This window comes from Xyrauchen texanus, chromosome 39, assembly GCF_025860055.1.
Source record: "Xyrauchen texanus isolate HMW12.3.18 chromosome 39, RBS_HiC_50CHRs, whole genome shotgun sequence".
In the NCBI taxonomy this organism is placed as follows: Eukaryota; Metazoa; Chordata; class Actinopteri; order Cypriniformes; family Catostomidae; genus Xyrauchen; species Xyrauchen texanus.
In genome coordinates, this window is record NC_068314.1 from 4,003,789 (window position 1) to 4,030,746 (window position 26,958).

General features: G+C 36.6%; 1 protein-coding gene across 1 annotated transcript in view; it reads right to left on the reverse strand.

The window, feature by feature from the left end:
* Window positions 1-26,958, reverse strand: part of LOC127633048 (CSC1-like protein 2) — a 69,695-nt gene that overhangs the window by 15,672 nt on the left and 27,065 nt on the right. The window contains exons 3-18 of the mRNA XM_052111917.1: window positions 26,650-26,729; window positions 24,314-24,352; window positions 17,117-17,207; window positions 15,562-15,599; window positions 13,832-13,974; window positions 11,894-11,945; window positions 11,645-11,753; window positions 11,175-11,245; window positions 10,337-10,417; window positions 8,610-8,733; window positions 6,859-6,992; window positions 6,423-6,560; window positions 3,195-3,348; window positions 1,943-2,049; window positions 1,601-1,687; window positions 1,035-1,100 (exon numbers count right to left, since the gene is read on the reverse strand). Coding sequence (XP_051967877.1) covers window positions 1,035-1,100; window positions 1,601-1,687; window positions 1,943-2,049; window positions 3,195-3,348; window positions 6,423-6,560; window positions 6,859-6,992; window positions 8,610-8,733; window positions 10,337-10,417; window positions 11,175-11,245; window positions 11,645-11,753; window positions 11,894-11,945; window positions 13,832-13,974; window positions 15,562-15,599; window positions 17,117-17,207; window positions 24,314-24,352; window positions 26,650-26,729 — 1,514 coding nt within the window. The remainder of the gene's footprint in view (window positions 1-1,034; window positions 1,101-1,600; window positions 1,688-1,942; window positions 2,050-3,194; window positions 3,349-6,422; window positions 6,561-6,858; window positions 6,993-8,609; window positions 8,734-10,336; window positions 10,418-11,174; window positions 11,246-11,644; window positions 11,754-11,893; window positions 11,946-13,831; window positions 13,975-15,561; window positions 15,600-17,116; window positions 17,208-24,313; window positions 24,353-26,649; window positions 26,730-26,958) is intronic.

A 26,958-nucleotide genomic window follows, 5' to 3' on the forward strand; every position in this document is an offset into this window, starting at 1 on the left:
ATCCGATCACATGTGTTCCGACAAGACACATCACTGCTTGCACCTGGTCACTTAAATGCATCTCATGTGATCACTTGTGATCGTATTTTGAGGGTAGGTTCTCTAATTCATGACGACACACATCAATATCTTTGTCAGTGCATTACTGAACGATCAGAAAAGACAAAGAAAGCACAAATAAAACCTAATTAAAGTATTAGTATTAAAGGAGCTTCAGATCTTCATGCTTCTCATCTGTGTTGATATCAAACACTCTCATGTGTATGCATCCACTATTTTACAGAGCGGACAGTTATTTCCTTTTAAATCCGCTCGTAACAGGCAAAGTTTCAACTTTTTTTTTTAGCGCAGCAGTTGCTTGAGAGGTGAGGGGTGGTGCTAGCTGCTGTCCGGGATGCATCAGGATGGATTAGACCTGTTTTTTTAGCGCTGATCACATGTGATGGGATCACCAAATACACATCTCAATACCAGGTGTAAACAGGGTCATCGTGTGCGGGGTCAAATTTGACACACCACAGAAAATGAACAGGTGAGACTATAAAACATAGCAATTTTTATTGAATTTGTCAAATAAAATCAATAAATCAGCCAGAATGCAGATCACGCACACACACACACAAATGAAAGGGTGAGACAATTCTGAGCGTGAGGGCAAGCGCCCACATAGATCAAAGGCTGATTCTGTAAAACTCAGCTGTGCTGTCTTCCACTGTGGGATCTCTGCAGCCATATACTGGTAATGATTGTCATGTGATTCCATGTTATTTTCATGTTTGTTTGTTTTTTAGCAGATGGCTGAATGCCTGACACGCTCATATATTCTTCATGAACGAACTTGAGAAATATGGATTTTCACTGACGTTACAGTAACATAAAATGTCCTTGTATTATATGAAAATGGTGTAATTTAGTCATTTAAATGTAAAAAATACCAATGGTAAAATGAACAAATGTAGTGTTTTTACATTAATGAAGTTGATGAATAAATGAATGCATAAGGGTTAAGCATTTTAAGAAAAATGTTGACTTACTCAAATCTGACTGTGGCATCGGCCAGGAATTTCTTGTCGAACAGCCATCGGAAGAACACATCCAGACTAAGATACAGATGATTATTTCAGTATTATGGAAATGTCCATTTTTATTAAATCTTTATGACAATTATGATGATGCCAGAATCATATTACATATTAATATTATCTTTACATAAAACAGGCATCATATAAAAGCACAGGCAAAATCAACACAAAACTAGATTCTACATATTCTGTGGAAAATACGGGTGGCGCAAACCCCAACCCCAAATATGAGCAATAGTAAAAGTGATGCCTGCATTTGCGAACACCACTAACAGCACAGCTGCAGCATCACTGATGGAATTTATCAGAGACCGCTTGAGGCAGTTAGCCAAAATAGACCCTCAATGGTTGCAGATAAAGATTCAAATAAACCGGCCCTTCCAAAAGGTCTCTAATCTGCAGAAAGAAACTGCAAATAGGATCCTACATTTACTGGACTTCCCTCATAAACACAAGAAAGATCAGTTATCTTGCAGCAAAATGTTGACCATTTGTCTGAAATGGAGGCACACGAGTACCTGCTGAGGCCCAAAGAGGGCAGCAAGAGCACCATGAAGATGAGGAATGTGTAACACTTGTGCATGGTGGTCCGGTTCTCCCCCGACCTTACAAATACACACACACACACACACACACACACACACACACACACACGAGAGAGAGAGACAGACAGAGAGAGAGAGAGAGAGAGAGAGAGAGAGAGAGAGAGAGAGAGAGAGAGAGAGAGAATCTAAAGTAAAAGTGTTATATGTATTGTAAAATGCATCAATCTGCAAAAGCATTACATTCTATTTTGCAGCCTCGTGACTTTTTAGAGCAGTTATTAGATTCTGATATTTATTTGTTTGCTGGGTCAGTACCTGGTCCAGTGGGCTTCAAAGAAGCCAGAATAGTAGACGATGGTGGGCAACAGGGCAGAAAATGCCCACAGCAGAAGAGTGGGGAAAAACTGGGTGACTATGGGGTTCTGAAAATACAAATATAATCATGTGTTAACTGCCAGTGCATTAAATGTTTAAGATTTCATTAGAGCTCAACCAATAATGGATTTTAACCAAGGTCTTTTCCAAGGTCTTTTTCAAATCTTTTTTTTTTCCTCGATTTTTTTTTTAGAATCAATTTTTATTTTAATCGATTTACTGAATGCGTTTTCTTTCTGGAAAAAAAAATAACAAAATTCTTAGTGTTTCCTTCTTGTGATAGGCAGAGACTACAAAAGTCCAAATTGAATAAAATCTCAAATTCAGTATATTAAGCAACCAAAAGCCCAATAATAAGATTTTGTGCATAAAACAGGCTTTTAACAATAAAAATAATAGAAATACACAGGGGACTCTTATTTTGAAATGTCTGCATTTCTAAGAGAAACAAAACATGCACTCTTAAAATCATCTACAACATTTGAAAATAAAACACTATAAAAGTACAATGCACTACATTTAAGCATTTGCAATATGAAGTTTATAGTTATTATAAATAAAAAAAAAAATTATTATTTTTCTTTATTTGTAAATGCGATACATGTACAGACGGAACACATTTCCATATACTTGCATTTTTCTGTGCATGCCCATGCTTCAAATTAGAAGACCTAATGATCATCTAATCAAAATAACAAAATGTGCATTAAAGTGAGGATATACGTATATGTGCATGAATATGGTCAATAAAAACTGATTAAGGCACAGCAAATCACCATGAGATGCCAGCTATTGTTCATATTCCCCTTCAACGCTGCCCATGGGGTGGGGGGGGGAATCTGTGAACTATTGTCGTTAATTTCTACCGATAACTGATAGTTCCAAAAGTAGCTTTCAGCACCAATTTATCAGCAAAACCGATATATTGCCCGACATCTAGATTTCATACTTATACATCCATTCTAGGTTGGGGGTATCATGTCTTATTACACTACATTTTGGAATCCTCCATTCTGTCTGAAACTGATCATTCACTCACACACTCACACACACACACACACACACACACACACACACACACACACACACACACACACACACACACACACACACACACACACACACACACACACACACACACACACACACACACACACACACACACACGTCACAGAGCAGATGTCAGCCTTACGTTAAGGTACTCCACTGGTTTGGTGACGTTGAACTTGTCCATGGTGGAGATGATGATGGCCGGGGTGGTGAGGAAGAAGAGCAGGAGGAAGAGGATGCAGTTAATGATGAAGCAGCGAAGCCACCAGGAAACTCCTCCCAAAGACAGATGCTCCCTGTGCTCACAGTTAAACAAAAAGAACTTCAGCAAACATACAGTGAGATAAAAAAGCATTTAATTCAAACACTGAGATGTGTCTGTAATGTGCAGAGAAAGAGACATGCACACACTCAGCAGAAAGTGCGAAATCTCTTAATAAGATATCAACTGCTCATGGGTAATTCCTGAAGATAAGGAACAGCTGACAGAGAATGAGAGAAAGAGAGAGTGGCTATGTTTGGAATGGAAAAAAGAATATACTGTTTACTAGTATACAGTATAATGCACATTAAAAAAAACAGTTCAAAACAATGTCCTTACCTCCCCACGAGTCAAAATGGTAAGCCTACAAACAAACTGTACGAATAACAGATAGAACGAACAATGCTAGAATGAAACAATGAATGATAAAATGGAATAAACAAATGATAGACAGAATGAAAAAACAATAAATGGAACGAACAAACAATAGATTAACAAATGAAAGATAGATAGAAAGAGCAAACAATATATATATATATATACAGTGAGGAAAATATGTATTTGAACACCCTGCTATTTTGCAAGTTCTCCCACTTAGAAATCATGGAGGGGTCTGAAATTGTCATCGTAGGTGCATGTCCACTGTGAGAGACATAATCTAAAAAATAAAATCCAGAAATCACAATGTATGATTTTTTAACTATTTATTTGTATGAGACAGCTGCAAATAAGTATTTGAACACCTGAGAAAATCAATGTTAATATTTGGTACAGTAGCCTTTGTTTGCAATTACAGAGGTCAAATGTTTCCTGTAGTTTTTCACCAGGTTTGCACACACTGCAGGAGGGATTTTGGCCCACTCCTCCACACAGATCTTCTCTAGATCAGTCAGGTTTCTGGGCTGTCACTGAGAAACACGGAGTTTGAGCTCCCTCCAAAGATTCTCTATTGGGTTTAGGTCTGGAGACTGGCTAGGCCACGCCAGAACCTTGATATGCTTCTTACAGAGCCACTCCTTGGTTATCCTGGCTGTGTGCTTCGGGTCATTGTCATGTTGGAAGACCCAGCCTCGACCCATCTTCAATGCTCTAACTGAGGGAAGGAGGTTGTTCCCCAAAATCTCGCAATACATGGCCCCGGTCATCCTCTCCTTAATACAGTGCAGTCGCCCTGTCCCATGTGCAGAAAAACACCCCCAAAGCATGATGCTTCCACCCCATGCTTCACAGTAGGGATGGTGTTCTTGGGATGGTACTCATCATTCTTCTTCCTCCAAACACGGTTAGTGGAATTATGACCAAAAAGTTCTATTTTGGTCTCATCTGACCACATGACTTTCTCCCATGACTCCTCTGGATCATCCAAATGGTCATTGGCAAACTTAAGACGGGCCTTGACATGTGCTGGTTTAAGCTGGGGAACCTTCCATGCCATGCATGATTTCAAACCATGACGTCTTAGTGTATTACCAACAGTAACCTTGGAAACGGTGGTCCCAGCTCTTTTCAGGTCATTGACCAGCTCCTCCTGTGTAGTTCTGGGCTGATTTCTCACCTTTCTTAGGATCATTGAGACCCCACGAGGTGAGATCTTGCATGGAGCCCCAGTCCGAGGGAGATTGACAGTCATGTTTAGCTTCTTCCATTTTCTAATGATTGCTCCAACAGTGGACCTTTTTTCACCAAGCTGCTTGGCAATTTCCCGTAGCCCTTTCCAGCCTTGTGGAGGTGTACAATTTTGTCTCTAGTGTCTTTGGACAGCTCTTTGGTCTTGGCCAAGTTAGTAGTTGGATTCTTACTGATTGTATGGGGTGGACAGGTGTCTTTATGCAGCTAACGACCTCAAACAGGTGCATCTAATTTAGGATAATAAATGGAGTGGAGGTGGACATTTTAAAGGCAGACTAACAGGTCTTTGAGGGTCAGAATTCTAGCTGATAGACAGGTGTTCAAATACTTATTTGCAGCTGTATCATACAAATAAATAGTTAAAAAATCATACATTGTGATTTCTGGATTTTTTTTTTAGATTATGTCTCTCACAGTGGACATGCACCTACTGATGACAATTTCAGACCCTCCATGATTTCCAAGTGGGAGAACTTGCAAAATAGCAGGGTGTTCAAATACTTATTTTCCTCACTGTATATATATATATATATATATATATATATATATATATATATATATATATATATATATATATCAAACGAATGAATGAAAATTAAATAGAACAAACAGATAGAACAAATGAATGAACGAAAGATAGTTCGAACAAACAAAACAAATGGTAGAATGAATGATAAATGGAGTGAAAAAAATTATAGGTAGAATGAACAAATGATAAATAGAATGAACAAACGATAGATTAACAAACGAAAGATAGATAGAAAGAGCAAACAATACATAGAACAAATTAACAATAGATATATAGAACAAACAAATTAACAAAACTTATGTAGAACAAACATACAGAACAAATGAATGAACGAAATATAGTTCGAGCTAATGGTAGATAGAACGAACGAATAAAACAAAAAAAAAACAAATGTTAGAATGAATGATAAATTATAGGAAGAACGAACAAATGATAAAAAGAATGAACAAACGATATATTAACAAACAAAGGATAGAATGTACGATACATGGACTGAATGAACAATAGATATATACAGTAGAACAAATGAATTAACGAACATTAGATAGAAACAAACAACAGATAGAATGAACGAACAATAGATAGCACTAACGAAAAATGTAATGAAAAATAAAACGAACAAATGGTAGAACGAACGGTACATGGAACGAATAAAAGATCGAACAACAGACAGACATACAAATGGTAGATAGATTGAATGAAAAATAGAACAAATGAACAATAGATTAAACAAAAAAGATAGAACGAGCAAACAATAGATAGAACGATCCACAGACAGAAGAATGGTAGATATTCTGTATCTAACGAACAGTAGATCGAACAAACGCAAGAATAAACAATAGACAGATAGATAGATGGTAGATAGAATGAATGAAAGATTGATCAAGCAAATGAAACGTAGATCAAACAAACAATGACAGAATGAACAACCGACAGAAAGATTTCCTCACCAGCGCACGTTTTGGGGGTCTGGTGCATAGCTGACGCTCCAGTTATAGATGTGAAGACTATCACTGAACTGAGATGAACGTGGCTCCTGGCGACAATTACACCCCTGACACTGACACGCGTTAAAATCCTTCAGTATGCTACACAGAGAGAGAGAGAAAAAAAACACACGTGTAATTGTTTTACCCAATGTGTGTGTGTGTGTGTGTGTATATATTTCAATGCTTATTTGAGTATAACATTGTTAGCTTTGCAATGTGAGGAGCACTATTTGAGCTGCTGACCAAGTACAGTGTTTGATATCAGTTACTTATCAAGGTCCATTATAGTTTGGATGCTGCCTAAGAATGCTGCTGCCTATGTTGACAGTAGACTTAATAGGTTTTGGATCAGAGGTCATGTCCCATCATGAACAGAGGTCATATGTCTTCTACTCACATTGCAGTCATGGCTTCATTCTGAAAGGTGACGAATGCCATGCCCAGCGGTTTAGTGTTCACTTTCTCTTTTTCCTTTCTGTATTCCTCTTTCAGTTTGGCCTCCAGTTTAGTGTAATAACTCACAGCCTCCTCCTGCAACAGTTAACAGACTTGCCTCAACTACAAACCACAGCAAACAACCACACATCATGAGGCATAACTGCTCTGAAACCTGCCATTTAGTTACTTCCTCCCTGAAGAGCTTTCAGATCCTCGGAATTATTTTAACACAAACCACAAATAATTCTATACAAATGATAAAACTAACACTCACGAAATGCCAAATACAGCAATTCAATGGCAAGTATACAGTTTAAATCACAATGTAAGAATGATAGTCTGTATGGAGGACTAAGAGTGCCAAAAACAAACCTGCCATTTAATTACTTCTTCCTAGAAGAGTTTTCAGATCCTTGGAACCATTTTCACACACACCACAAATTATTTTATGCAAATTATAAAATGAACACTCGCAAAACACTAAATGCAATGAATTTACTGAAAAAGATATGGCTTAAATCACAATGTTATGATGATAGTCTGTATGGAGGACAAATAGTGCCACAATGTTTTTTAAAAAAACACATAAAAAAGGAATAAATTATTAATAGTTTAGTTGAAAAATAAAAATGTATAAAAGTAACAAATATATTGAATAATTTTAAAAGGTTCCATTTAACTCATTTAAAAATGTAATTTAAATGTAACAATAATATATAATTTAAGAGAAACTTTGCAATGGAAATTTTCCATATCGAAGCAGGACATGTAAATAATACATTATTGTATTTAATACATCAAATTATTATAAGATACAATAATATCTATATTATACTAAATAATAATAATATATATGCTAATGATATAAAATATTAGATTTACTGTAAATATACATTGCATACCACACACTGTACACAACCTTTCCAACATTTTGGAATCACTAAAACATTTTTGTTGTTGAAAGAAATTGACCCTTTGCTAAGCTCCACCACCCTTGGTTACCGTTGCTCACTCATAACACACTAACTAGGATGCTGTGAACCCTTTATTTACAAAATTAAAAATGTATACTATAACCAGAATCATTACATAAAATGAATTAATGCCAAGATATTATCTTTAAATTTACATTGGAGCAAATGCATTCATTTTATTTAAAATAAATATATTTAAAGATTTAAAAAACAGGGGCAGATAGGATTGGTCAGAATCACTTTTACCGGGGCTTAGCGAAGGGTCAGTTGACGCTTCTGTTCACCAACGATGCATTAATCACACAATACAAAGCAAAAACATAAGCAATGTAGAAAATTATTATTATGGTTTAAAAAAAGCCATTTCATATATTTTGTTTATTTAAAAAAATGCAATTAATGCCCATGATGATAAAGTCCCATTTTCAGCAGTTATTTCTCCAATCTACTAAGAAAATACTGTATGACCTAATCCTTGAGTAATCATTCTAAAGTGACAATTTGGTATATGTCAATCTGTAACAAATGTCTCCCGTAAAACACTATTATATTACTATATTGACAACTGTACACCTGCAAAACAAATACTAGCATTTTCATTTTGATATTTTATATCTTTTGCAATTTGGACAAAAGCACTAAAATATCCCACATCTAACTTTGAATGGAACGCAGCACCACTACAATGCCTCAACTGGTGGCACTATGAGTATCATAGTTTTTGTTATGTTCATACCTCTTCACATCCTGTAATAGCACAGCAGCACAGGTGACCGCATGGCTTTGGGTTGATCATGGTGGGCATGTGTTCTTTAGCCATCAGATCCGTGAAAAACTTCATGCTGCGTTCAGTCTTCTTCCTTTAGGACACAAATATGTTTTTTTCTATCATGGTGGGGACTTTCCATTGATTTCGATCATTGTTGAACTGATATTTTGATTCTTTACCTCTATCCCCACCCCCACCACTGAACATAACCCACACACAAACCTTTTTGCTTTGTCATCAAGACATTATTTAGTATGTTTATCAAGCCATTTTCCTAGTGGGGACCCATTGACTACTCCCCACAATATAAGCAAAACCTGAACCCCACACACAATAGATCACAATAGCTCAACAGATCAATGGACTTCGCTCTTGGAGAGCAGAACCAATAGCTTGTTTAATGATCAATAAGGCTTCAGAGAGCTCAGACTGGTGGGCAACGATACATTCAAGACAGCCGCCACTGGCCCATATCTGAACCTTAAAAATTTATTCAGCCCTTTGTGGTGTGCGAATTATACAGTATCATTCAGGAGAGCTGACTTAAAGGAATGTCTGTAGGTTAATTTCATATTGAGGTGCATCTCGTGCCACCCGTATTGCCTTTTGCTGCTACAAGTTGACGTTTGGTTGACTGTACCATCTTAGTGGCAATTTAAAGAAAACACTAAGGTTTGGGGTGCAAAACATATATATACACACACACACACACACATATATATATATAAAATGTATGTATATGTATGCATGTATAGACATATATATGGTCTAATATATATATATATATATATATATATATATATATATATATCACACACACACACACACACACACACACACACACATACACACACACACACACACACACACACACACACACACACACACACACACATAAGTGGCCGATTTATTATTGGACAATAACTGGGAAAATCGAAATATTGCACAGACATTTTTGATATAGTTTATTTGCCTAAGGGAGAGAATATCTGACTGCTTGCAGCATGCTATATTGTTTTGGGGCTCGTTTTAATCATTATCATCTGCTTTAAGTAACGCTATGCTGTTGTCCTTATTTATGTTAATGTTTCACAAAGTAATAAGCAGAATAAAATAAAAAAAAAAACTATATAAACACATACTGTACATACACTGTATATTTTACTAGCATTTCTGTGTTTTCGTTCATTACCTTATGAAAGGTAAACAGACTATATACCAAGATTTTAAATGACACCCATTTTATTTCAAATGAGTAGTTTATAATTAATTAGCTGGCAGCTCCAATTTAAAGGGTAAAATCTTAAAAGTATCGGTATCGGCCACAATGAGCTTTGAATTATCGGTTATCAGCATCAGCCCAGAAATTCCATATCAGTGCGTCCCTAACTAATGTTTTTTTGAGATATACATCTGATTTGAAAATCTAAAGTAAAAGTGATAATGAAAATATATTTTTTTCGAGGTATCATCACAAGCAACTTACTGTTGCTATAGCTACCTCAAGTGCAATATCTGTTCAGAAGTTGAGATGGTAAAAATACGTGCTCTGACTAACTTTCGCGCACACACACACACACACACACACACACACACACACACACACACACACACACACACACACACACACACACACACACACACACACACACACACAAAGAGTACAGATAAAAGCTAAAAACATTCATTTTTACCTCTCTGCATTGAGCGCCATTATTTTGGCCACATTGTAACAAACACGTGCCTCCAATACAATGCAGTTCTCATATGCCTGCCTGCAAGATAGAAATGAGCAAATTGACATCACACACTCACATAAGAACCAAAGAACTAAAAAACATTATAATTATTAATTTAATAATAAAATATTAGCCTGCAAAATAGAGCAAATAAGATTTGAGCATGAAGGTTTAAGCTGATGTGTGTCTTTTTTCCAATGTTAAAATTCTTTCTCGCATCCAATCTTTATAGCATGAATTTGGATCAGTTTGTACAACGAATGGAAAATTGACAATTTTCTGGAATCGGTTTGAAAACAGTATTTATTTTTGTAATTGCATTTGGTGACGCTAGAGGCACAGAAATTCCACACTTCAGCTTGAACAAAATATCTATTTCTCTTTAGTCAATACAGTCAATTATTGGCTTAAAATTGAATATATTCTGGATTTTTGGTGTATGAAACAAGCTTCTCTCAGGTAAAATGTTCTAAGACACTTCGGTCTATTCATAGTTGCTCCCCAGCACCTCATCACAGTCATTTTTGGCAGCAACAGCTGCATGACTCGAATTTAAAACACTAATTTAGACAATTACCGTAGACGTTCACAGAATTCAGTTCTAGTACACGAGCTCCAGGGACCCAGAACATACACATCCCTGATGCTCACTGATGCAGGCATGTGATTTTAATTTTTCACTCAAGTATTTCATGAATTAGAGACAGCAGCTATTCTAGTGACCCACTTCGGATATCTTTGCAAAATTAAACAGATTTGTAATGCATGGTGAAGTAAAAAGGAGATATCTTACTCAAAGTGCTGTTTTATATGGCTCTCTTCTGCATACTTAGAAATGCCATTGATAAATAAAGTGCGTTTTACCTGGAGAAACAGAAAAAAAAAAAATAGTTATGGATGTTATTTATGCATGCAAAGATGCTGCAGTGTGGTACAGAGCCTGTAAACGAGGTTAAACTCCTGGCGCAGAAATTTAGGTCAACAGTATAGACAGACTTCATGAATATTTCATAAGCATCACTGTATGCACTGCTGGAGAATGTGCTGTAGACGTCACAAGAAGCCTTGAGATGGGATGCTTTTACATTGTACATCTTTTTCCTCTGACACAGAAATGGGATATTTCAAACAAAAATTTAAATTCGGTCATGAACATTTTCAGATAATTTAGCGCTTTAAAGTCATAGCTACAAAGACTAGATGGCAAAAGTGGCATTTATGAGCAATGCCCATCTGAAGATCTGTATGACACGGTGCATGTACCAGATCGTCTTCTTTGTAGTGCATCTTGGACGTGTGGCGTCGCATGCTGTAGACGGTGAGGAGCAGGTACATGAAGGCAAATGAAGTGTGCAGCCACAAGAGGTTATTCCTGATGTACAAATAGAAAAAGGCATGTTTATTTGACATGGACTATTTCAAATACATTATCATACCTTGATTAAGGCAGCCACTTTCTGTACTGTATATGGGGATGATTCTATAATAAACATGAGGTATAAAATATCTTACCCAGAATTCAGGTTTGCGATTGTCGTGCGTCCAAAGCTGTATGCATTGTTTTCTGATAAAAAAGAGAGATGATCCATTTTTATTAGTAGTTTTAAAAGCGATTTAAATATAAAAACACAACTGGATAAGAGGTTGACCGATTTTGGATTTTGCCGATACTGATAACTAAGGTGTTGGGCAAAAGGCAAAATCTTTAAATCGATATAATTAATGTGTTAAAATAAATGTCATAATGTATTTAGTTAATAGTTGATCATCATCAATTACTTGTCATAAATGTCTGATATGCATCTCTTCGAATCAACATGAACTCAATCAATAAACATTCAATAACGTTTATGCTTCATATGTGTCCTTTTCTACAATGTCTCATATTATTAATCATGCATTAGTCTACAAACAGTGACTGAGATTTAGCTCTATTAAATCTACATGTAATCATTCACCAAATGAAGTTTTTGAATTGCATATAGCAGATGTAGACTTTTTAAAGTCATTACCGATTAATCTGTATATATAAACTATCGGTATCGGCAAAAAACTATGCCGATTCAAATGGTCAAGAGGGGGTGGGGAGGGTGGCTCAGCGAGTAAAGACACTGACTACCACCCCTGGAGTCGCGAGTTCGAATACAGGGCATGCTGAGTGACTCCAGTCAGGTCTCCTAAGCAACCAAATTGGCCTGTTTGCTATGAAGGGTAGAGTCACATGGGGTAACCTCATCATGGTCACTATAATGTGTGGTTCTCGCTCTCGGTGAGGCGCATGGTGATTGTGCGTGGACGCCGCAGAGAATAGAGTGAAGCCTCCACATGCGCCATGTCTCCATGGTGACATGCTCAACAAGCCACGTGATAAAATGCACGGATTGACGGTCTCAGACGTGGAGGCAACTGAGATTTGTCCTCAGCCACCTGCCACCATGAGGACTTAGAGCGCATTGGGAATTGGACATTCCAAATTGGGGAGAAAATAAAAAATAAAAAAAGTCAAGGGTCAATTTCTTACAATAACAAAAATGTCTTAAGTGTATTTTCGCACATGTTAGGAGGCATGATTATTTGCGTAAAAATTTTTAATGGGTTATATTTTTTACAGAATTAATTGCACCAAATTAACATGTTAAATCGATAGTTAAAACATTTTTTTATAGTTAAAACTATTTGTTCCATGATGTGGTTGCCATTTCCGTGGAATTGCCCAACATAGTATGAATTTGCAATGTTTTATCATATACAGTACACGAGTGTAAAATGTCTTTTAAGCTGCAAAAACAGAAGTGCAAACATTTTCTAGAAGTACAAAATAATGATCATGATCATGTTTTTGATCACATTTAAAACATATTTGGATAAGTGCTTGAACTGTACTTATTTAGCAACAAGAGCAAACTGGACATAGCAACCCTCTTTGTCTCTTTCAACAATGTTTTTGTCTCAATGATGGACACTCCTTCAAAAGCTACTTCTTTAAGTTGACCAGTTTTCATTCATTTTCCTGCCTTTCTCCTCAACCACTCACTCATTCCCCATGTTTTTCTGTAACAAGCATCCAATTACCCAAACCAGAGATAAAAGTTCAATCTCATTATGTGAGCGCTGTAGATTAAACCGCACTGATAATAATCAATAGTCGACCAAGCTAGAGGGCAGAGAGTGCATCACGAACACCACAGACTCGAACACAACTGTTAGTGCTGCTACTAATTTTGGATTTTACAGGGTACAAAGAGAGAACTTTCAATACATCTAGATGTTCCGATTACAGTGAAACATGGTGGAATATCTAAAAAAACAAAAACAAAAAAAAGACTGATGGACTCTTCTACTGATAGTCTTTACAGTAAGTTACAGTACAAACGTAAAATTGCTAATTTACTCTTGCTCTACAGACTAAAGTCACACAGTTGATCCCTGACCTCTGACCCCAGGACTCACCGAGCAGGTTGCCCGAGAAGTTGACAGGCAGAACGATGCCCACTGACAGCACACCCACTACCACCAGCAGGCCTATGATGTGGCGCTGGAATGAGAGATAGTGAACGGCGTCTTCACCACATTTCTCCCTGATCTCCTCATCTCTGCAGAGGAAAAGCATCATATTAGCCATAATAAAGATTATTCAGAAACCCACACAGTACCCTTCAAACTTGCTAGAAAGAGATACAAAGTATGAAGTACAGAGTATAGAGTATGTAGCATGGAGAACAGAGTATTGTGTGTGGAGCATGGAGTACACATGACATGCAGAATGTGGATTATGGAGTATGGCTTTTAAAGAATGAAACAGTCATACATTTAGTGTGGGGTAAAAAAGTTACAAGGATAAGAATGGAGTACAGGGTAGAGAACACAGAGTATACGGTATGGACTAACTAGTATGGCATGTAAAGTATGGACCATAGAGAAGAGTGTAGTGTGGATTATAGAGTTTTGAGTAGATAAAGAATAAGTAGTATATATACTGGTGAAATGAAAATAGGGTGCATAGTAGGGAATACAGAGAACATACTATGGACAATTGATTACATAGAATGAAGTACAGAGCAAAGAATATGGAGTATACAGTATGGAGTATACAATATGCAGTATGTAGTATAAATGGAGTATAGCGTAAGGACTAAAGACTATATGGAATATAGAGTGTACAGTATGGAGTATAAAGTATGGACTACAGAGTTTACAGAATGGAGCATAGAGTATGAAGTATACAGTGTGGAGTAGAGAGTATACAGTATGAGGTGCATAGAATGGAGTACAGAACACAGAGTGCAAACTATACTGTACAGAGTACAGATTATAGAGAATTAAGTTTAAAGAATATAGAGAACAATATAGAGTATAGTGTGGAATATACATTGTTAAGTATGGTATAGTAATGGATAATGAAGTATAGAGTACAGAGGTTGGTAAATTGAGAACAGAGTAAGGAGGACTATGGAGTACACAGCATGAAGTATGGAGCACAGAGGATGGAGTATAACATGTGGACTATGGAGTGTTGAGTATGGAGTATACAATATAGAGTATGTAGTATAGAGTATACATTATATTTTATAGAGTATAAAGCATACAGTATGGCATATAAAGTATGGACTACAGAATACACAGTATGGAGTATAGATAATGAAGTATACAGTATGGTGTATACAGTATAGTATGAAGTGTAGAGTATGGAGAACAGAATACAGAGAATAAACTATACTGCACAGAGTACAGATTATACGGAGTTCAGAGTGTAGATTATGGAGTTTAAAGAACATAGATTACAGAGTATGGACTAGAGTACAGTGTGCATAATACAGTGTTAAGCATATTATAAAGAATGGATTACAAAGATCATGGACTAAGGAGTGTACAGTATGAAGTATGGAGCACAAAGCATGAGGTATTGCGTGTGGACTAAGGAGTATTAATTACTGAGCAAAAAGTATGGAGTATACAGTACGTAGTATAAAGTATACATTTTGGTGTATAGATTATGGACTATAGAGTAAAGTATATGGACTATAGAGTATAGAGACAATGGAGTAAAGATTATAAAGTAGGGAGAATAGAGTATGGGGTTTGGAGTTTAATGTATGGAGTATAGGTCCATCTCTGTGAATTCTGCTGTTCTGTAGTATTAATATGAACAGCCAACTGTTTAAAGTCAAAGAGCCACTTACTTTATTCTGAATATAGCAGTTAACCAGGAACAGAAGCCCTGCAGAGACAAAAAACAAAAACAGTGAATGCAAGATGCACGCGCACGCACGCACACGCACACACACACACACACACACACACACACACACACACACACTCACACGCCCTCTCTCTCGCTCCATAATGATGATAACACCATAATAAACAGACATACAGTATTACTGGACTTGTATTGGGATTTACTGAGTTTATTGCTCTAATCACTTAAAATTTGAATCCAGGTCTATTGCTCATGAGAGTGAGAGAGTGATTTCTCTGCCAGGATTACAGGTGAATGCAGATGAATATGGCCAGGAGATTATGGAGCTTTGAAATTATCTCTTATAAAAAGGCATGCAAAACTGCCTTAGAGGACAGAATTCCCAGCCATGATCCAAAAACAAACAAACAAACAAACAAATGACTATGCCAAAAGACATTAAAGCAATAGTTAAAACCTGGGGTGATTTCTAATTACTTTTCTTTGAATTTTCTTTTTTGGGCAAACAACCACTTTCTGCACAAAGGAAATGGGTTTCTCCTCAGGTGCAGTCTGTCAGCGGGCTAATCAAACCTTTACCACTAAACCGCTTAGACATCCCAAGCTTTCAGTGTGGGAGAAGAGAGAGTTTATTTTGAGGATTTGTTGAGTCAGTTTCTCTTAAAGCTTTGGCGGGACATTCAAGAACAGTGGCAGACATGAGTACAATAAATGCTGCTTCATCGCCAGTGTGATTTAATATAAACAATGTATCCCCTTTTCTCCCCAATTTGGAATACCCAATACCCACTACTTAGCAGGTCCTTGTGGTGGCACGGTTACTCAAATCAATCCGGTGGTGGAGGACAAGTCTCAGTTGCCTCTGTTTCTGACACCGTCAATCCACGCATCTTATCACGTGGCTTGTTGTGCGTGACACAGCATGTGGAGACTCAAGCTACTCTCCACGATCAACGCACAACTTACCATGTGCCCTATTGAGAGCGAGAACCACTAATTGTGACCACAAGGAGGTTACCCCATGTGACTCTACCTTCCCTAGCAACCGAGTCAATTTGGTTGATTAGGAGACCTGGCTGGAGTCACTCAGCACACCCTGTATTCGAACTTGGAACTCCAGGGGTGGTAGTCAGCGTCAGTACTCGCTGAAATGGAGGAAGTTTTTGCCCTCTATAAAGGCTGTTCCTCTCGGAGCTTATATAACATTGATGTGCAGTCAGTGTTCTATGGAAAAATCAATGGAATACAGGGGGAGCGAATGAGCCCATGAGATGGATCAGGAACTGCTTTTTCAGAAATTGATGATAGAGCTCACAGGCTTGTTTTGCGTAGCCAGACTTTCCAATTGGCAACTCTACAGCCATCTTGGTAGCCATTTCTCAAGATTATGTTTCAAAAACATACTTCAAATCAGAAATAAAATCTGACAACAATATTAAAGTTTATTTAATTAAATGTCTTTCACTGAACCAGTATGAAAGGTTAATTTTAAGTGTGATTTGAGCTAATGCGCATATGAATGACATTTGGCTTACGTTATCTCGCTGTTCGAAATCCACCGAGCTTGAGACGGATGTGAGACGCTCATAGCGGTCTGGTGTTTCAGAATGTAGAGCTGAAGCCACACTGTGTAGGAAAAGAGAGAAAGAGTGAGAAATATATCAGATATACAGTTAAACTGGACTTTATTGTTATTCCGAAGGCCTGAAATGACCACGCAGCCCGAACTGTTTGAATATCTGAACGTCAGATCTGCAAACATCTCAAATTCTCCACTCATGCAAATGTAGGTCAGTCTCATTTCAGTGCTGAAGAGATATTTCATATTTATGAGCTTCAGCAGCAGAGAATACATCTGTAACAGTTCCTTCAAGCACACAGTTGAGATCGAGACTCATCTACTTAAAACGCTGCCAAGATGTTGTCCAAGATGAACGGACCTATATACAAGCTTGATGCAAAGAGATTTATGGTCTTACCAGCATCATCACACTCCACTTTATGCATAAATTATCATACGTTTCCATAATAACCACACGTACACATATTTGTACATTTTGTATACTAAATTGTTTTTGCTCTTCAAACAAGATATAACATAAAACAAAGGCAACCTGAGTAAACACAAAATACAGTTTTCAATTTTCTTTTTTTATCGAAGCAATAGTTATCCAACACCTATATTACCATGTGAAAAACTACCCCTTAAACTCAATAGCTGGTTGTGCAACCTTTAGCTGCAACAACTACAATGAAACACTTCTGATAACTGGTGATCAGTCTTTAACAATTCTGTTGTGAAATTTTGGCTCACTCTTATTTGCAGAACTGCTTTAGTTCAGCCACATTGGAGAGTTTGAGCATAAACTGCCCGTTTAAGGTCCTGCCACAACATCTCAATTGGGTTCAAGTCAGGACATTGACAATATTAAAACTTTAATTTAGCTTCTTTTGAGTCATTCAGAGGTGGACTTACTCCTATGCTTTGGATCATTGCTTTGCTGCATAATCCAGCTGTGCTTGAGCTTCACAACACAGATGACTGGACGTTCTCCTTTAGGATTTTCTGGTAGAGAGTACAATTCATGTTTCCCTCAGTTATTGCAAGTCACCTTGAATCAGCAAAGCATCCCCACACCATCCCACTACCACCAACATGCTTGTAGGTATGAAGTTCTTTTTGTGGAATTCTGTGTTTTATTTATGCCAGATGTAACGGGACCCCTGTCTTCCAAACAGTTCCACTTTCGACTCAATCCACAAAACATTTCCCCCAAATTTTTGAGGATCATCAACGTGTATTTTGGCCAAAGACGAGCCTTAATGTTCTTCTGGGCTAGAAGTGGTTTTCGCCTCGCGACTCTTCCATGGATGGCATTTTTGACCAGTGTCTTTCTGATAGTGAAGTCATGAACAGTGACATTTATTGATGCGAGAGAGGCCTGCAGTTCTTTGGATGTTGTCCTTGGCTTTTTTTGAAACTACCTGGACAAGTTGTGCATGTACGCTTTTAGGAATTTGGAAGGTTGGCCACTTTTGGGAAGGTTCACTACTGTGCCAAGTTCTCTCCATTTGGAGATAATGGCTCTCACTGGGGTTCATTGGAGTCCCGGAGCCTTTGAAATTGCTTTGAAACCCTTCTCAGACTGAATCATTTCAATAAACTTTCTTCATTATTTCTGGAATTGCGTTCAACCTTGGCATAGTGTGCTTCTGGGTGAGACCTTTTGGCCATCTACATGCAGCAGAAAAAGTTCTATTTAGATGTTGATTTGATTGAACAGGGCTGGCAGGTATCAGGCCTGTGTGTGTCTAGTCCAGCCGAACTCAATTATGAATGCAGTTATATAGATTTGGGGATTTAGTAACTAAGGGGGCAAATACTATTTCACACAGGCCCAGTTGGTATTGGCTAACTTTTTTGCTTCAGTAAATAACATTATTATTTATAAAATGTATTTTGTGTTTACTCAGATTGTCTTTGCTAAATAGCCCAACAAAATCTAACATGAACATTTTTTTTTTTTTTAAATGAAATCGAAGTCACACGGACTAATGCTTCAACAGAATCCTATACCATTGATTAAAACCTCAGAGCTCATGGTACAAGTGTATTGAAGCATCTCTCTGCTCATGGTACAACTGTATTGAGAGACTGTATTTCTAAGTTAACATTAAAACTCAATTAGCAAATGGAGAAAATAATGGGATTTTAACTTCCAGAACCCAACTGTGTTGCACATTTAAAGCTCTCCCAGAGCAACAAAAATGATTAAATGAAATGTGCATTATGGCTCAATCTATGATCGGTTCTGCACAAAAAAGAAGTCATGTGTTGTCAAGTCCAATCTAAAAGGTATTTATTGCACTACTGAATTTCAATTGGTATGGAAAGTTTAAAATGACAAAGTATGTGTATAAATTATGACGCGATGTCCAATTATCATTGAAAAGCAAAGAACAATTGCAGAGTACAGAAGAGTTGCGATTCTGTCACACACGGCTCTATTAACATGGTTCCTCTGCTGTAAGCCTGGATGACTGACAAGTTTCATTATGGTAACGGGAATGAAAACATCCGGGAGGGACGCAGAACAGTGCCTAAAGGAAAGAATCTTCCTCTCTCTGGTTTATCTAAAGCAAGTTTCCTGGGTGTGCCTAAAATGAATTGCCATGAGAAAGAGTTCAAAAGGTAATAGGATGATAATTCAAAATGACCTATCTAGAAATAGGTTTTTGCCAGATCCTATGGTGCGTTCACGTCATGTCAAAATTACCCAGCCTGGTCTCTCAGATATTACGTGAAAATTAATTTACGTGCCTTATTATATGCTTCGCTGCAGTTTCCCAGTGAAATGTCCAGCAGGGGGTGCCAAAAGTGAGTGAAATGGTGTCATAATCAGACGAGGTTAAGGTTAATAGTAGATGGAGGCTTTAATAAATAAAACATACAGTACCTCCTAACCAAAAACTTTAACCGACACCAAAAGTGATCTAAAACCAAATGAGAGGTGAACAAAACAGAAATCCTTACCCTTAACAAACAGCTAATCTTAACTGATAATGTCCAAAAAGCACATGAGAAATTTGCCGAAGCAACCACATCACCTCGCATTGCTTCTATGACACTTGTCTCACGTGTCAGCTTACGTGTTCGGCTGGGCTTGACCAACGGACTTCAGAGTCAAAAAAAGCATTATATTTCAAATGATGCATAATAGTATTTCGATATAATAACATAATAGTGTGTGAGTAACATAGCTAAAATAATTGATTATAAAGTCATAATCCGTCATTGTAGTTGTGAATTGTGTGAAGGTGTATAAAGCGCACAGTTGTTTTGGAGCCTCTGTTCATTTCACTAGGAAACTGTGCTGAAATGTAGAATTCGGCACATTAAAGCAGATAAAAGTCAGTTTGCAAAAATTTTTTGTAACATTCATTCTATGAGACATGGCTGGAATTACCACAATTACGAGATTCCGATGTTCACATCTGTGGAGAACTCCGAATTATAAACTTGGAATTCAATGAAAGATCCAACTTGACAGTCGTGACGTCATCAAAATTTGGCAGTGGCCTTAAAAGTTCAAGGTAGTGAACCTATATCTCTGTTGGACATGCCATTTGATTATGAATATGCCTTTTGAACCTTCAAACAGCCAGCAGACTGATGGCACCCATTTACTTGCATTGTATGGACAAAAAGAGCTGAAATGGGCTTAATAAAATCTTCATTGCGGTTCTGCTGAAGAGGGAAAGTCATACACATCTGGGATAGCTTAAAAGTAAGTAAATCCTGAGAGAATTAAAATTTTTGGGTGAACTAACCATTTAAGAGCTGCTCAATTAAAATCTATGCAGACAGACGCACAAACTTGTTTGGTTTAAACAACCCCTAGGAATAAACACACAAGTTCTGTAGACAGCTTTGACACTTTATGGTGCTTTTTTGCATTTTTGGAGTTCCATCCCCATTAACATTGATTGCAATAATAAAAAAAAAGATTTGGGGTGAAATATTAAGATAGTTGATTTCTGTTAGAAATCATTAATGATCCACCCTGTATTGACAGAAGACAACACAGCTAGTTGTAAATCCATTTGAAATTTGCCTAATTTCCAAACGTTCAGGGAAACACTAGGGAGAACCACAAGGACACTGCTAAATCAATTGAGGTTATATACATATACATGATCACTTTCACATTTAAAAACTTTTGAAGGCTCTACACATGAGATACACTTTACTGACCGCATTCACAATGGTGGGATGAGTCACAAAACTTAGGGGTCTTGGTTGAATACACTATTTTGAAGACTTTGGGGCTCACAACAGATCAGGGACATAGTAACATTATTTTACCTTCGTACGGGTTCATAGTTATTCCTTTCCTTTCTTCTACTGTAGTTTGATATCAAACATCACAAAAAGAAATATGAAGGGCAGGTGGTTATTGACACTCAAGTGTTAAGAGGTCAGTTGGAAAACATTCACATGAGTGAGTCACCCACACACCAGGATTGGGCAAAAATCTGAATTTAAGAGTCAGCTCCCATGCCATTCATGAGCGTGAATTTGAATTGGCCACGCCCCACAGGATGTTGAATTTGAATTGAAATAATGGGAAGAAACACTGAACTGATTGCAATTCAAAGAAATTCAACATCCGCAAGCTGGGTTTCCATCCACATCTTTTTATGCACATTTTGGGATATCCCATTAAAAGCACTGGATGAAAACACAAGATGCAAATAAATTCTCAAATATGTGCATTGGTTTGTGGTTAAACAAATTACATAATTTTTACTAATTAATGATGCTTATTTATTCTTAGTATAACAAATGTTTTCCTCAATTGATTAGACAACTAAACTAAATATCATCAATACAGTTAAGAGCAACTAAAAGCAGGGATGGATTATGACATGCAAAGGCCCCAGGGCCAATTATCTCCAAGGGCCCCCCTCCAAAAGTTGTTGACTGGGGGTTTCGTTTTCATGGCCAAAAGTTGAGCAGGGGAGGGGGGTGGTTTTCGATTTCATTGATGGTTTTCGATTAGGGAAAAAATAAAAAAATATCGCCAAACTGGATCACGCAACCTTAAAGCCCAAGGACCCCCAGGCAGTCAAGGGCCCCTGGTAGTCAAGTGTCCCTGGGCACTGGACCCATTGGCTCGGTCGGTAATCCATCCCTGACTAAAAGTCAACTAATTTCATATACATTTTTAAAAACAATTATTGACATTAGGGTTGAAATGATTAGTTGCCATTATCGATTAAATGGCTGTTAACTGTTTTGACAGCATTTAGTTATGTCTAATCAGATGAGTAAAAAAATGTATTATACTGAGAAGCAAAACTTGCATGTTGAGCGTCTTTAAAGGAAACACCCTGGTGTTGCATCTTAAATGCAGTTATATTTAATGTGTTATGGCTTTATTAAAGTTCAGATAATACAGAAGCAGATCATGTAATTAACTACAAACTCCGAAACTGGCATTTCTCTGTGAGCGCCTCTTTTATGAGTTGCACGAATGTCCCGATTTAAGTGGGAGAGATTGAAACTGCAGCCAGCTGATGCACGCTCGGTCACGGTGATGCTCGTCCCTCGAGCTCACTCACTTAATGCAGCTAGATTATAACGTGATGGCTCATGACTTATTGAATCATAATATATGTCACTGTGCATTTCTTATCGTGAAGAAAATTGCCAATATGCCGCTTTGTTAATAAGAGAGAGTTTTTTTTTTTTGTGAGTTAAAAATAGATTGAAGTGAACAGAAAGGCGAGAGAGGAAAGTCTTCGCCCTATTATACACTGTAACAAAATATGTTTTTGATTTGGCTTGTTTTCCAATATAAATATGTAAAACTCCTTTAAAACAGCATACATTAACTTTAGCAGCTATACTGCAAAAGAAAAAAAATCTGAGAATATTGAATATAATATTAAAAATCCTTTAAAAAAAAAAGATGCATTCACCCGAGAATCAGTATAGAAGATATTTAGATTTGCTTTTAGAGAATAGATCTTGAATATAAGTATAATTTGCCTTTAAGTAAATGTATCTTATTTTAAGGATTTTGAGACTATTTTAAATGGAAAACAAGAGAAAACACTTGATAACAATATGATTTTTTGCAGTGAATTTCTTTACAAAATTTAATTTATAAAAAGTATTTTTTCCCCCTTTAATTCAGTGAATGTCATTTAGAGGTATTTTTAAAAGATGATTTTGTCATCTTTATTATTAGTAAGCACATTTAATACAACATTTTGTATACATAATTTTTTTTGGTTTAAGGTTTTAATATTTGGTTAAAAGTTTGGTCTGTTACAGTTTGAAATGTTTTATTTATTTTAAGATAATGTGCAAAACGAGACATGTTATTTTAGTCGATTAAAATGATATGCCATTTTAGTCATTTTTAGTGTAGTTTGAGAATATTTATTATAATAAATGAATATGACAACAAAATATTGACTAAAGTGAAAAGACAAGAAAAAGATTGACTAAAATAAAAAAAACTGTAAATCTGAGCACTGAGTGACATTAGAATTTGAATTGTTTGACTATATAGATCTAAAACAACAAGTGTACAAATAATAAACGTGTTGCATCAAATTTCATGTTACATTAATTCCATAGTTCTAAATAAACCAAAGTTAACTTTTATATTAAATTAAATATAAATGTCAACATTAGATTATATTATTAATAAAGAAAACAAGTTCATAATTTGTGTAATTCTGATGAAAAAATGAAACATTTCAATTTCTATGGCATAAATACATCCTGTCGAAACTTCAGTTCAATTTCAGGAATTGAATTGGAGTTTAAAAGGCGCACTCAATTGGCTGAATGACTCACTCACAACCCCAAAACACACCCAAGGGAATAGAGGAAAATTATTATTTGGTGAGCACTGCAAGAAATCCACCCCAAACACACACACACACACACACACACACACACACACACACACACACACACACACACACACACACACACACACACACACACACACACACACACACACACACACACACACACACACACACACACACTCCATATAGTGACATAAGGCACCTGTGGTGTGTTAGAAACATGTAAAAGGTGAGGAACTTCACAATAACGCACACAAGTTTATCAGAAGAAATTGCTGTTAGTTCACCAGTAAAGCAGAGAATAAAGGCTTCAGAACTCAGAGGAACTTAAAAGAACATACTACTCCCTCTCCTCCAGAACGCTGAATCTTCTCTTCTGTCTTTGGAGGGAAAGAAAAAAAGGAGGGAAAAATAAGCTTGAAGGAAAACAAATTCATTCAAATCAAATCTCTGCAGATATCAGATCTTGGGCTGTGGAAAGAAAAGTGATGGGTTAAAACTCGTGGCACACGATAAATCCGTGATCCTATTGGTGACATCTTAAAAGGCGCACTTAGTCATTTTTAGTTTAAAACACACAAAAATGTAATAATTTGGTCAAATATAACAGCCCCATAAGACCCCTCATAGCGTTAACCCATTCTATATTCATATTTCAGTGTACATGATCATGTTTGAAAGCCTTCATTTGCTTGTAACATATAAAACTTAAAGAAATGAACAGACATCATAAACAGAGATGGTGCTATACATTGTTCCATTTCAATGAGAGACTGAGTGCACGAGGGTTGGGCTGTAGGACCAAACTCTTTATCATTGTATGAGACATTTATGTCATGGTAATGTTACAGTATATATATCACAAAGCAGATATTTTTTGTTGGAAAATCAAAGAAAAGTTTGTTTATATTAGGGCTGCACAATTAATTGAATAAACAGTCAAGGTTACACATAGCTGCCACGGTAAACTAATCATGAAAAGTGTCAATTAAACAACCCAGTCTCATAGAATGAACGTTACAAGAAATACAGTTTAGCAAACTGACTTTTACGTGCCTCATAGTGTGTTGGTCTTTGGATTTGGAATCAGTCAAGCACGCAAGCGGAGACATGAGTATCATAGAAACAACACTAAATGATGGGGTTATTTCAGAAAATGTGCTTTTCATGTCGCACTTGCATTTAGGACACTATCAGTTAGGTTTAGATGTTAGTTTAGGGTAAGTGTGTCTGTTTTAATCACTCTTGGTTAGGTTTAGGAGGTATGTTTGACTCATTAAAACCTCCAACTAACATTCACCTTAAAAACCCCGTCTGATTATGACACCATTTCACTCGCTTTTGGTGCCCCCTGCTGGACATTTCACAGAGAAACTGCAGCCAAACGTGTTGCCACGGTTCATGAAACCAGGCTGCAATTAAAATAGTCCATGTAGGTCTACTCATGCTGCGACAAAATTCTCCATTTAAATTTCTATTTAAGCGCGTTTCTGCAGACGTCTATGTATAATTTATTCAATATTTACATGTTTTGTTTTTAATAATTCTTCTTCTTAGATTTGAAGTTGACATTTAGACACAGTCTTCATTTACTGATAATCCAGCTATAAAGTAATTCAAACACAGTTCCCTGCCTATATTGGATGTGTAGCCTACTTTAATAATATGGAATGCAGTTGGTACTCCAAGAAACTTCAAGGAATAACATGGAACAACAATAGTGCATCAATGGTAGTGCCCTAGTACTTAGATTTCATAGTAAATGCCACAAATTGCAAACTCATTTAAAAATAAATAAAAAGGCACTTATGTAACCAAATTAGGTTTAAAAAAAAAAGAAGTAAACAGTAGCTCAATCTATTTCTAGCAACATTAATAAGCAGCAACTAATAAACATTCGATTCAGTGGAACATGATATAAAGAGGCAGTCTCAACTGTACATCATTCAGGGAAGAAAAATAAAGAAAGAACATGACAAGAAGAGTGAAAATAGAAACACTGAGTCTCAGTGTAGCAGCAGCAGAACGCAGTGCAAATATGCTCGGCAGCTAATAACAGACTGTCTTATGAACAGATTGTTCTTTAATTCACATCCTTCCTGCCAAAACAGAATCAAGAAATGCCAGCGGATGTCAACGTTTTTTTCGTATATTTAGTTGTGCCTGGATTTTAAAAGTTCTGTTTGATCTAGAGATAGAGAAAAATGATTTCTATGTACAAGTAAACTTTAAGGAAAAGGTTATTTATAGGGGTCAAAATTAGCCACGCATCTAGATAGCGGATTATGAAATAATAATAATAAAAAAAATGTAAATTAAAAAAATAATATTTTCTTTTATTAAATTAAAAAATAATTTTTTAATAAAATCAAATTGCAAAAATCATTTATTTTAATAAATACAGATACAAACATACACTTTCCCTAATACAAATACATTTTAACCAAAAGATCTTGCAGAAAATAAAGTTGTCCATGTCCATTTGTCAACTGCACACATACCCATGTTATTTTACCAGACACACACAGAATATACAGAGGAAACAATGAAGAAATCATGCAGGATATTTGGAGTTCATTTCAGTCAGAAACTAATATTTGGGAGAGATTCAAACATTACTTTTGGCACAGAAATGACACCCATCAATCAAACAGGTTTTACAGTGTTGTGTCCTCACCTGTCAGCATCGGTCACCAGTGCTAGACGGCCGTAGTCCCACGCCACTTTCCGCAAGATGGAGAAGACAAATAGAAGAACCTGAGATGGAGAGAGGAAGAGAAAGAGATAAGAGAAAGAGATTGTAAACAGTGATATTTCTTTTCTTCCATGCTACAAAAAAAAAAAAAAGGTATTTCAATACAAACTTAAAACTTACAATTAAGTGTTTCACCTCACCCAGACCCCAAACATCCAAAATGACCCGTTTTGTACAACGAATAAAAAAAAAAAGAACCTGTGTTCATGATATGTACAGAGACTTCCAGGT